We start from the raw sequence: 12,464 nt of genomic DNA on the forward strand, positions 1-12,464 counted from the left end.
CTCTGTTTATGTAGTTATGTTTGTTAAGTTGTTCTTACTAAGCGTTTCGCTTACCTAAATGTTTCGTGCTGTAGGTAAGCTCAAAGGCAAAGTGGATCAGTGAGCGCCAGAATTTATATGAGAGGTTGTACATATGGACCGACCTTTTGGGAATTTACGTTTTGGGGATTAGAACCCATATGATAACTAATTGTTTATTTTGGGCTTGTTGAATGTTTTAAAATTATGACACTGTAATTTACTTTTAAGTATGCACATACTTCCGAACTATTGCATGTTTTGAAAAAAAAAATTTATTAAGATTTTTTATTACCTTATTTTTTTAAACGGTTATATTTTTCCACAAATTATGTTAAGATATTTTTTGGGACGTCACACGAAAAGCCTGAAAAGACACACCTAGCCTAGGAAGGCACAAAACAAACCTAAACAAGCACAAAACAAGCCTAAATAGGCACAAAAACAAGCCAAAGATTGTACAAGACTAGCCAAAAACTATTAATGTTGATGCTCTTCTTATTTTGAGCATTCCCTTGAGTTCAAATATTTTTGATGATATTTGGAGTTGGGATGGGGAAAATTCTGGGTTGTATTATGTTAAGAGTGCATAGCGTGGTATTTAGAGGGATAAAAAAGGTAATCAAGGGGAGGATCGCTCGGGCTTTTGGAGACAACTCTGGCGATTAAATGTGCCTCCTAAAGTGAAGAATCTTTTGTGGATGGCGGTTTCACGGTGCTTACCCACAAAATCACAATTTCATTTTAAACATGTAGCTATTGACCTGTACTACCCATCTTGTAATGTGGTTGTGGAGTCTATCTACTACAGCCTAGTTAGCTGCTCTTTTGCCCAAGAAGTTTGGGGCATCTTGTTGTTGGATGTTAATGTAGGTGATTTTGAGGTGTTTGATGTTTGGTTTGAAGCCATTCTTAAAAGATTTGATCACCCCAGAGTGGAGAAGATAGCAACTGTCGATTGGGCTCTTTGGGGAGCGAGAAACAATTTGGTTTGGAATAAAATAGGAGTAACTGCAGCTGCTTTGGTTACATCAGCTTTACTTTGCCTTGAACAATGGACTAATGCTCAGGATATAAATTTTGATGACTCTATGGAGTCTTTGCTTCCTGGGGACAGGAGTGAGCATTGGGTTAAGCCTCATGAGAACACTCTCAAGGTCAACCTTGATGCAGCCCTTTTCACAGATCATATGAGATTCAGCTACATCTTGGTTGCAAGGGGAGCAGACGACAGATTGGTGGTAGCAAAAGTAGTGTGTAAACCAGGTCAATTTCAGCCTGAGGTGGTCGAAGCATTTGGGATGAAGGATGCCCTGAGTTGGGTTCAAGGACGACAGGAGCAGAATTTTGTTATTGAGACTGACTGCCTTAGTGTAATACAAGCTTTAAGGAGCTCAATTCATATGAGTTCTTATTTCAGAGTGGTCATTCAAGATTGTAAGATTTTGTTATCTCATTTGCATAATATTTTGTTATGTTTTATGAAGCACTCTGCAAATAGAGGTGCTCCTTATTTGGCACGAGCATCATATGTTACTTCCAAGCTTATGTTTAGGGAGAGTAATGCTCTATCTGAGTATAGTGATGTATTGCTAAAGGATTTTTTTTTAATGAAGATTATATTTTCATTAAGAAGAAATATTACTAATATCTTCCATTGATCTCTTATCTATTCGAATAATTAATTGAGTATTTGTAAGTATATACAATAAATTAAACATACGAACCCGACGAATATTGGTTGGACAAATAAAAGATGGTATATATATACATGGAACAATGGTAGGTATCGTGAAGTGCAATTTCTAATTTATATAATAAAAATATGTAGAATGTTATAGGTTTAAATGTATTTAATAGTAGTATATCCGTTCTCTGGTCAAATTTGACTTTTTCGTCCCATTTGTACTACTGTCAACAATAGTTTAATATTTAATAATTTTTTAAGGAGGATATTTAAAGTTTAAGCTGTCGAAGTGTCTTAAATTTCACAGCAGAGTCGATGTACAATACACTAGCTAGTATATATGTTTTTAATTTATAGCTGTTCTTAATTATAATCTAGCAGTCCACCCTCCGTTTTATTAGAGCACTCCCAATGCATTCTACTGTCACTGTTGCCTAAAATATCTAAATCAATTAAAAAATATAATTTTTTATTTTATCTCTCATCCACATCATTTTTAGCAATTTATTTCTTAAAAATACTCTAATACAAGCTACCCTAATATTATTATTTAATATATCATTTTATAATTATAAATATTATCATACTAAATTTTTTAAATTCATATATTAATATAAATAAATAGTACATGATATTTAACTTAGACTAAATTTTTTAAAAAAAACTTATAAAATGACATAATCGTAATTAATCAATCTAATATAATTAAAAAAATAATAATTAAAATGATTTCCAAATTTTGATTGAAATGGGAATATTGAAAATTTGGATTTTGAGGGTTGGTATGTGGAGAATATGATAAATTTTGAAAAATTTGAGAATATTTAAAATTTGGATTTTAGGAATTGGTACTTGGAGAATTTGGAGAATTTTGGAAATCTATTGATAGGATTTTTTTTTTTTTTTGTGATATTGATAATTTGAAAGAAAAATATAGTGTGAAAGTGATATTAAATAAGTGAGTATTTATAAAAAAAAAATTCTAACAATAACGAAACGGTAACAAAAAAATGTATATATATATTTATATAAAAAACGGTAAGAAAATAAATATATGTATATATATATATATTTATATATAAAAAAAATGAAAAAAAGACCGATGCCTTTGTGAGATAACCAAATTAAGCAATGGTCAAAATTTTGAAGAGCTCCAATACATAAGTTATACTTTGTATTAGATTTTGATCAATGGCTATTGTTATAACTCTCCCAGTGATTTTGGCCCCCAAAACTAGTGGTTCTTACACACACCTCCACAGGAATTTATTAATCATTCTTATAATTTTAATTCTTTCTTCAGATCGACTCTTAAATATTAATCAAGTACCATTTGATCAAACTATTATTTTTCTGAGAAGGAAATCACCAATATAAGTCGTGATTGATTAACATAAAAAATATAATTCTGACAAAAAATAAATTAAAGATCTCATTGTGAAGAAATATCACTGATCGATGAGCCTCTTGTCTTTAATGAAGATTCAAAATTAATGAATTTTAGGAAAGAGAGTTTATATGGTAATTATGGTTTTACAAAATTCATTTAACACAATTATCAACATAAGCCATAAGAAAACAAAATTTAAAACAAAAGAAACATAAAAAATAGAAACAAATATCTAATATTCCTCATTTCAGATTTTTCTTTATATTTTTCTCTCCTACATTTTATGTCTTCCTTTTTCTCTACGAAACATAGCCTGTACATACAGTTCAGAAACTAAAATACTTGTTTCTAATTTCTAATTTGTTTATATTTCAAATTATTCTTGTTCTAATCTCTTATATTATATTTAGATAACCGCCTTAGCTCCATATAAATTTTGGATTTTTAATAATATATATACACATATTTGACAGAAGGGAAGTAATTACCAGTTATAGAAAGATGAGTGTATATGCCGGCCAGCCGTTTTGTGTAAATGTAACGAGTTGAGAAGAAGAGGTTGGCACATTTTTATGTATTAATAGAGCGTGTGTATGTGTATATATATATATATATGTTTAGACTTGATCAGAGTACTAAAATGACTCCATTAATACTCATTAATATCAATATACAAGTAGTAAATCATGATAATTTTACCAGTACAAACACCATAAATATATATATGTATGATCATTTTCAGCTCCAAATAAATAACATTAACAATACAAACAAAAAATGATAATGATATATAAAAGCTAGTTAGGCCCATGAATTATCGAAAGCCGCGGCGGTGATGGCAGTAGCAAACTCGTGGAAATCGATGCGACCGTCGCCGTCTCTGTCGGCCTCGTTGATCATGCCGGTGAGCTCATCGATGGTGAGAGCGTGGCCGAGCTTGGCCATGGAGTGGGCCAGCTCCGCCGCCGTGATGTAGCCATTTCCGTCGCTGTCGAACATCCGGAACATCATCCTCAGCTGGTCCTCCTTGTAGGGAGAGCGGGAGAGGAGGAGCTCCGGCTCCACGAGCGCCACAAACTCGGAGAACTCGACGAGGCCGTTGTGGTTGGTGTCAGCCTGGTGGATGAGGGCCTCCACCTGATCTGGGCTGGGCCTCAGGCCCAATGACTGAAGCATTGAGCCCATCTCCGGCTGCGTTAAGCTTCCATCGTTGTTGCTGTCGAATGACCGAAATACCTCCCGCAGATCCGCTATCTGTTGGTCGTCCAGCTTAGCTGTTGTTGTTGATGATGATGATGTTGTTGTTTTGCCACTCATGATAATGATATTAAACAATGAGTCTCACTAATTAATGTTGTAGTTACTACGCTACGCCTAATTAATGTGTTTGATGATTGAAAGACTGATTTGGCTTGAGAGATCTGGGTGGCTGTTGATGAGTGATATAATATAATACTCAACATTTTCAATTTGTTATATTATAATTAATTACATTCATAGAACAAATGAACAAGTCAATAAAAAACTTCCATTGTTTATTTGATTAATATATGTAACGAGTTTATTGGCTGCCATTACCAAGCATTTATTGAACTTTTATATTTGACAAATGTTCTTCGGTCTTTGTTTCTTCAAAATATATGATAGTTTTTGGAAAACTTACTATTAGAAATTTGCGCATAAATAACCAATTTATAGGGCACTTTACATATCTCATTGAATTAAATAATAACAGTTTTTTTTTTTTTTTTTTGCAAGAGATAAAAATATATACTCAAAAATAATTAATTATTTATATATATATAATCGATTTGATACCAACTTTCTTAAAATAACATAATTAACCAACTTATTATTAATTCATAACTAATTTACTTTATTTTGTTTGATTATTAATAAAGAAACACCATGGTTACAATGATCACTACAGTTAATGGAAAATTAAAAAAACAAGTAGCCATCGACTACATAATCCAAGGAGGTGAAGAAACATGCATTTTGGATACTGTTTGGTAGTTGTTTATTGTTTATTCTAAGCATATCCTATTTGTTATCATGGATATAACATACAACTTATTTCGTCTCATTTTTATTAAGAATATGTTTCTACTATTATTATCTTTTGATACAAAAAAGTAGTTGTCGACGCGGTTTTTCGCCAGCAGTAAATTATACGAATAAATAGGATGTATTAGTACTGATTGATAAACCGTAATATGAAAATTAATAATAATCGAGAGTGTGGATGATAATTGCAAAGAAAAGATAGTCACTTCTTTTTTAGGTGGTTCGGAGGTTAAAATCCCCCTAGTCCACCTGTCAATATTATTGATCTCTCCTGTTATCTCCCTGTTTCCTTTCGGGCGCCCGGATTCGTGTTTCAGGCCCACGGGCTAGCCAAATGAGTTTGGGCCCATCCCAGGCCCGTTTGGCAAGAAGTATAATAGATATCGACGGCCCGATTCTGGGCGAGGCCCGAAGGGCGTCCGAGGAGTACTGTCCGGGACGGTCATCCGAGAAGTGATATGTTTGGCTTCCGGATAGCAGTCAGGATCAACGTGGGAGGTCTCGAAGCCTGGTAAACGGTCTGGGCTCCTGGTAAATGGTCCGAGCCCATGGTAAACGGTACAGGACCTTGACAAACGGAGAGGGACGTGGGTAAACGAACCCGGGTCGGTTCTCCAAGGTTGGCAGAATAAAGCATCCGTGACCCTGACTTCGTCACAGGAAGCGTGGGAGTTGTCCCCTCGTTTTCCCTGCAGAAAAGGCCACCTCGGGATTGTACGTCGTTGGTTCGGACTTGCGCAGCCACTGATCTGACCGATCTCGTCCCCTGAATCTGGCTCGTAACTCGAAATACCCAGACCAAAGCTCCAATTTGTCGCATGATAGATATGGCTTGGGCTGGCCCAGTGGGTTCAGTTTAGTATTTTCCTTTTATGTTTTAATCCTTTGTATTGGGCTTCCGATAGAGGAGCCAGTAGTATTTATACCTTTATTGGGCCCGGGTCAGCCCGACCCAAGCCCAGTGCGCCTGTGAACTTATAAATACATGCAACAGAGCACTGGAGAAGGGATCTCCTTTTGGCATATACACAGTTACTCTGCTAAAATTTGCAGAAAACTCCATAGTCAAAAGCTCTCTAAGCTCTAATACAACTGACTCGTGGACTAAGGCTAATTAACACCCCAACCACATAAAAACCTTGCTTGCATTCTCTAAATCCTTTCTTTTTAAGCTCTCTTATCTTTTATAATTCTAGTTGCCGAAAAACTCGGTAAGCATCTCCATACTATTTCTTACAAAGTATTTACTTTACAAGGAGAAGTCAACCCTTTGCATTATCTAGGGTTTTGGTATTTATAGGAGGTTGACCCCTGAGCAAGGAAAAAGGGTCATCCCGTGACCCTTTTGATCCATCAAATCATACCTGTAACATCAATGATTTATATTTACATTTTATATTACAGTGAAGTGGGGTCTAATCAATATGTAAAGATGAGTAATGGGCCGCATGGCCCAAATCAAACGTGAGATGTCTGAACATGCACATTTTGTTAGAAATTTAAATAAAGAGTACGGAGAAAATTAACAAACATAATAATATATTATTAATTGAAGAACAGAAAAAATAAATACAAAATAATAAATTATAAAACTGGTAATTGAAAAGAAAGTCGAGGCACGTAAAACACGCTTTCCTTAAAGCAGATTTGCCCCCTCTACCTGATTGGTGTTAGAGGATACGTAAGCAACCACTTCCTAGGATACAACGACTAACGAGTAGCGGAATACACCACTTTCACTTCTCCAGTGAACTCGGATCAATACCTTCACTCTATCACCTTAAGACTTACGAAAAACAACAAGAAGAAGACAAGAGAGCTTTTTAGTGAGTGACTCTATTTGTTGGTGTCTTTAGAATGAAAGGTGAAGCCTCCTTTTATAGGCTTCATATGGGGTGGAATACCAAGTGTGGACACAAGGATCCCACAAAATTAGTGATATTGATCAATCACAATCTTTACCATAATTTCTAATATCAATCAGAATATTCACCATTATTACGGTGATTACATCCTTGACCAAATCTGCATTTATTAGCAGCTATCAATGGACTACATTTAAGGCATCAATTTTCCATTCACACATTAGCCTAAATTGGCTATTTATTATATATAAAATATAATTTTTCCAACAATCCCCCACATGAATGAAATTGATCAACGATAAGGAATACACAGAGAAAAGACTCACGATGAATTGACAAGACTCAACTCGACTCAACACAGTGATAGAATTCTACGGTAGCTACCTGCATAGGATAGGTGAGTGTTAACCTTTGAACATTCCCTTGTGAAAATATATTTACCTTACTAGTTGATCAGTGGACGTGATGTCTTTGAACTGTCTGATGTTGATGTAAATGATGATATATCTCACACAGATATCTTTCTGGCATCATATCGGTTCTCGTGATTATGTTCATTTTGGCCATGAACATCCGCCTGGTTCTGCGAGAGGTTTTAGAGAATTTAGCCCCCAAAATTCTCCTTTGAAGCGGCCCCACTTCTCTCTCACATAGGTGACCTCTTAATTAGGAACAATCCTGCATTGCCCTGTTCGGACTTCCGACGCATAAGGGTCATTAAAAGCTTAATGCTTATCCTTTTTCCACAACGGGAATCACTGTTTCATCAACAGAATGGGTAGGGTTAGTCCCCACAGTGATCTTACAAGGTTTATATAATTAGGTTGTCCCATTGAACCTAGATCTTGGGATCTCCAGTCAACTAGGTTGGGTTTTCCTTTATATCTACCTTATTTCTTCTGGGCTTAAGTCTCATTCCTTCTGATGTCTTTCCAACTTGATCTCTATTTAACCCGTTGGTTAGCGGATCCACAATATTATCTTTTGACTTCACATATTCAATTGAGATAACTCCAGTTGAGATCAATTGTCTAATGGTATTATGTCGTCGACGTATATGTCTTGACTTACCGTTATATAGAACATTCTTTGCTCTGCCAATTGTTGCTTGATTATCACAATATATACATATTGCAGGCACAGGTTTAGGTCAATCTGGAATATCCTCTAGGAAATTACGTAGCCATTCTGCCTCTTCACTATATTTATCCAGAGCAACAAACTCAGATTCCATTGTAGATCTAGTGATTACAGTTTGTTTCGAAGATTTCCATGAAACCGCTGCACCACCTAGAGTGAAGACATATCCACTAGTACCTTTTGAGTTATGAATATCAGATATCCAACTTGCATCAGTGTATCCTTCAAGCACAGCTGGATCTCTGGTGTAGTTTAGCCCATAGTCACGAGTATACCTTAAGTACCTAAGTACCCTTGTAATTGCTTTCCAGTGTTCAACACCTGGATTACTCGTGAATCGACTCAAAGTACTTATAGTATAGGCAATGTCTGGTCTAGTACAACTCATCAAGTACATTAGACTTCCTATTACTCTAGCATATTCTACTTAGGACACACTTTCACCATTATTCTTGGATAGATGCTGACTTGTATCGATTGGTGTTCTGGAAATTCCAGAATCATCTTTACTGAATTTGTCAAGTATCTTATCCACATAGTGTGACTGACTCAAACTGAGTCCATCTAGCGTCCTTATAATTTGTATCCCTAAAATTACATCAGCCAGTCCCATATCCTTCATGTCAAACCTTGAGTTTAACATTGTTTTGGTGGATTTAACAATTCGTTGGTTACTTCCAACAATGAGTATGTCATCAACATACAAACATAGAATGATGTATCCCTCGTTTGTGGTTTTGATATACACACATTTGTCACACTCATTGATTTTAAATCCATTTGTCATCATGACACTATCAAATTTTTTGTGCCATTGCTTTGGTGCTTGCTTAAGTCCATACAGTGACTTAACAAGTTTGCAAACTTTCCTTTCTTTCCCTGGAACTACAAAACCCTCGGGTTGTTCCATGTATATTTCTTCATCAAGATCTCCATTTAGAAAGGCAGTTCTTACATCCATTTGATGGACTTCTAGATTTCACAATGCAGCAATTGCCAAAATCATCCTGATAGAATTTATTCTCGTCACCGGAGAATAAGTATCAAAGTAGTCATAGCCTTCTTGTTGTTTGTAAACTTTTATTACCAATCGGGCCTTGTACTTATCAATTGTTCCATCTGTTTTCATTTTTCTTTTGAAAATCCATTTGGAACCTAAAGGTTTACATCCAGGAGGAAGGTCAACTAGTTCCCAAGTATGATTTTGCAGGATGGAATCAATTTCACTCCTTATGGCTTTCTTCCAAAAAGGACATTCAATAGAGCTCACAGCTTCTTTATATGTTCGAGGTTCTGCCTCTATCATATAAATTAGAAAATCTGGTCCAAAAGAATTTTCTATCCTTGCCCTTTTGCTTCGCCTTGGCTCTACTTGGACTTCATCAGTTTCCTCTTCTTGTTCTCGATCATCCATCGTTTCAGATGTTCGCTTAGAAGAGCTTGGTCCAACCCCATTATCTTTGCAAGGAAATGCATGTTCAAAGAATGACGCATTCTTTGATTCCATTATCGTATTCTTGTGAATGTCTGGGTTTTTAGACTCATGTACAAGAAATCGATATGCATTGTGTTGACGCTGTTTTTCGTCAACAGTGAAAGAAGAGCACGTAAACAATTACAAGTAATGACCAATTAAAAAATAACAACACAAAACACAATTTTTACGTGGTTCAGCAGTTAAATCTGCCTAGTCCACGAGTCTTTGTTATTAAACTCAAGATTATCTCTGAAAATTCTTTTAGCAAGAATTCTTCAGAGTTTTCTCTCCAGGTTCAGAATTTCGGTCCATTACAATGGTGCATGACCTCTCTATTTATAGAGAAGGTTGCAGAATACTATCCCACACATTTTGGGTAGTTACTCTTTTTGTGTAAATAAAATTAATGGCTTTAAATGCCTATAATCAGATATAAAAGGAAACGTCCCCTGAAGACCAGGGGGCGTATAACTAACCAAATAATATCCCACGACTTTAGGGGATTTACAGTAATAAATGAAGATTACGTCTCTTATGGATAACACTTATAGATATTCTCAGTTTTTATCATATATCTCCAAGGACTTAGCCTCCCAGGTTTCTCGTCAGCTTTCGAGCTAATGACATCTCCCGAGGTCACACGGCTTTCGAGATCGTATGTGCGTCGAGCTCGGAACCCCTGATCCGAAGTCATCCATGAGGATAGATGCGTCTCCGGAGCTACCTTCCGAGATCGTGAATACTTCGAGGTCACCATATTCGAGGTCGTCTCAGTCTTGTAGGCTCGATATTTAGTCCTGGAGCATACTCTAAACCTTACAAGTACATTCGTTTGTTGAATCCAACTTTCGAGGTTACATTTACCATAGCTCGAAATCTGGGTATAACACATTGCTATTTTGTGCATAACCAATGAAAATACAATCTACTGTTTTTGGACCTATTTTCATTCTTTTTAGCAATGGTGCAATCACCTTAGCCAGACATCCCAACACTTTTAAGTATTTGTATGAAGGTTGTCTACCTTTCCATAATTCATATGGTGTCTTTTGATCTTTCTTTCGGGGAATCTTATTTAAAAGATAATTAGCTGACAAAATAGCTTCACCCCACATGTTCTGCGGTAATCCAGAACTTAATAACATGACATTCATCATCTCTTTTAAAGTGCGATTTTTCCGTTCTGCCACTCCATTGGATTCAGGAGAATAAGGTGGTGTTACCTCGTGAATGATTCCATTTTGCGCACAAAGTTCACTAAATGGTTCTACATATTCACCACCACGATCACTTCTTATCATCTTAATTTTCTTATTAAGTTGATTTTCAACCTCTTGCTTATAGAGAGTAAATTTCTCTATAGCCTCATCTTTGCTTTTTAGCAAGTACACATAACAATACTTTGTACTATCGTCAATAAAAGTAATAAAGTATTTGTTACCACCTCTTGTTTGAACAAATTTTAAATCACAAATATCACTGTGAATTAAATCAAGAGGTTCAGTGTCTCTTTCAACTGTTTTGAACGATGACCTAGTTAATTTCGCTTCTACACAAGTTTCGCACTTATGTTTTGAATCAATATTGAACGTGGGTATGTGATTCAAGTTAATTAATCTACGCAAAGAATTATAATTAACATGACCTAGTCTACCATGCCATAAATTTGAAGACTCAAGAAGGTAAACAGAAGAAGTACTAGCTTTATTATTATCAATAACAGCATTTGGCTTAACAGCCATTACATTCATCTTCCACATGCCCTCTTTTACATAACCTTTCCCAATAGGAACACTCGCTTTAGTGAGTACAATTTTCTGAGATTCAAACACCATCTTGAACCCATGTACACTCAGCAGAGTTCCAGATATCAAATTCCTACGAATGTCAGGCACATACAGTACATTTTGCAGCTTGACATTCTTTCCAGACGTGATCTTCAAGAACACAGTTCCTTCCCCTTTTATCTCAGAGGTTGCTGAGTTGCCCATGTAGAGCTTCTCTCCATTTTCCAGTGTAGTCAGATTAGATAATGTTGACTTGTTTGCACATATATGACGAGTAGCTCCAGTGTCAAGCCACCATTCCTTTGGATTCGTATCCGCCAGGTTGACTTCAGAGACCACGACACATAAGGCTAATTTAGCGACCTCTTGGGATATCGCGTCCACCATATAGGTCTCATTGCCTTTCTTCTTGCGCAATTTGCACTCAGATGATTTATGTCCCATCTTGCCACAGTTAAAGCACTTCCCTTGGAACTTTGGCTTCTTTGCAATTCAACCTTTCGGTCCCAACTTGGGCCCTTGCTTGTGCTTAGGATTCTTCCCCTTTGAGCCTCTATCATGCTCCATCAAGTTTGCCTTGGTAGCATTAGGATTCAAGGTTCGCTTCTCATTACCTTGGTTATCCTCTTCAACGCGAAGTCTGAGAATGAGATCTTCAACACTCATTTCCTTTCGCTTGTGCTTCAAATAGTTCTTGAAGTCTTTCCATGCAGGTGGTAGCTTCTCAATAATTGCAACTACTTGGAATGGTTCACTCAAAACCATTCCTTCAGCATGGATCCCGTGGATGATCAATTGAAGCTCTTGCACTTGGCTTATCACATTCTTGGAGTCTACCATCTTGAAGTTCAAGAATTGACCAACCAAGAATTTCTTGGCGCCAGCATCTTCAGCCTTATATTTGTGGTCCAAAGAGTTCCACAATTCTTTGGTTGTTTTCTTCACACTGTACACACCATACAGAGTGTCAGATAAGCCATTCAGAAGATAATTCCTACACAGTAATTCAGCGTGCTTCCAAGCGTCAATTGCT

The 12,464-nt window shown here is 36.2% G+C and overlaps 2 protein-coding genes across 2 annotated transcripts; one reads left to right on the forward strand and one right to left on the reverse strand.

Annotated features, from left to right (window-relative positions):
• Window positions 1-719: 719 nt before the first annotated feature.
• LOC133796310 (uncharacterized) lies at window positions 720-1,679 on the forward strand. The gene has a single exon (XM_062233779.1). It carries the CDS (start codon window positions 720-722, stop codon window positions 1,677-1,679), a length of 960 nt encoding a protein of 319 aa, XP_062089763.1.
• A 2,077-nt stretch (window positions 1,680-3,756) lies between these two features.
• Window positions 3,757-4,486, reverse strand: LOC133794829 (probable calcium-binding protein CML18). The gene has a single exon (XM_062232257.1). It carries the CDS (start codon window positions 4,410-4,412, stop codon window positions 3,897-3,899), a length of 516 nt encoding a protein of 171 aa, XP_062088241.1. The 5' UTR covers window positions 4,413-4,486; the 3' UTR covers window positions 3,757-3,896.
• Window positions 4,487-12,464: the final 7,978 nt, after the last annotated feature.

This window comes from Humulus lupulus, chromosome 8 (genome assembly GCF_963169125.1).
Source record: "Humulus lupulus chromosome 8, drHumLupu1.1, whole genome shotgun sequence".
In the NCBI taxonomy this organism is placed as follows: Eukaryota; Viridiplantae; Streptophyta; class Magnoliopsida; order Rosales; family Cannabaceae; genus Humulus; species Humulus lupulus.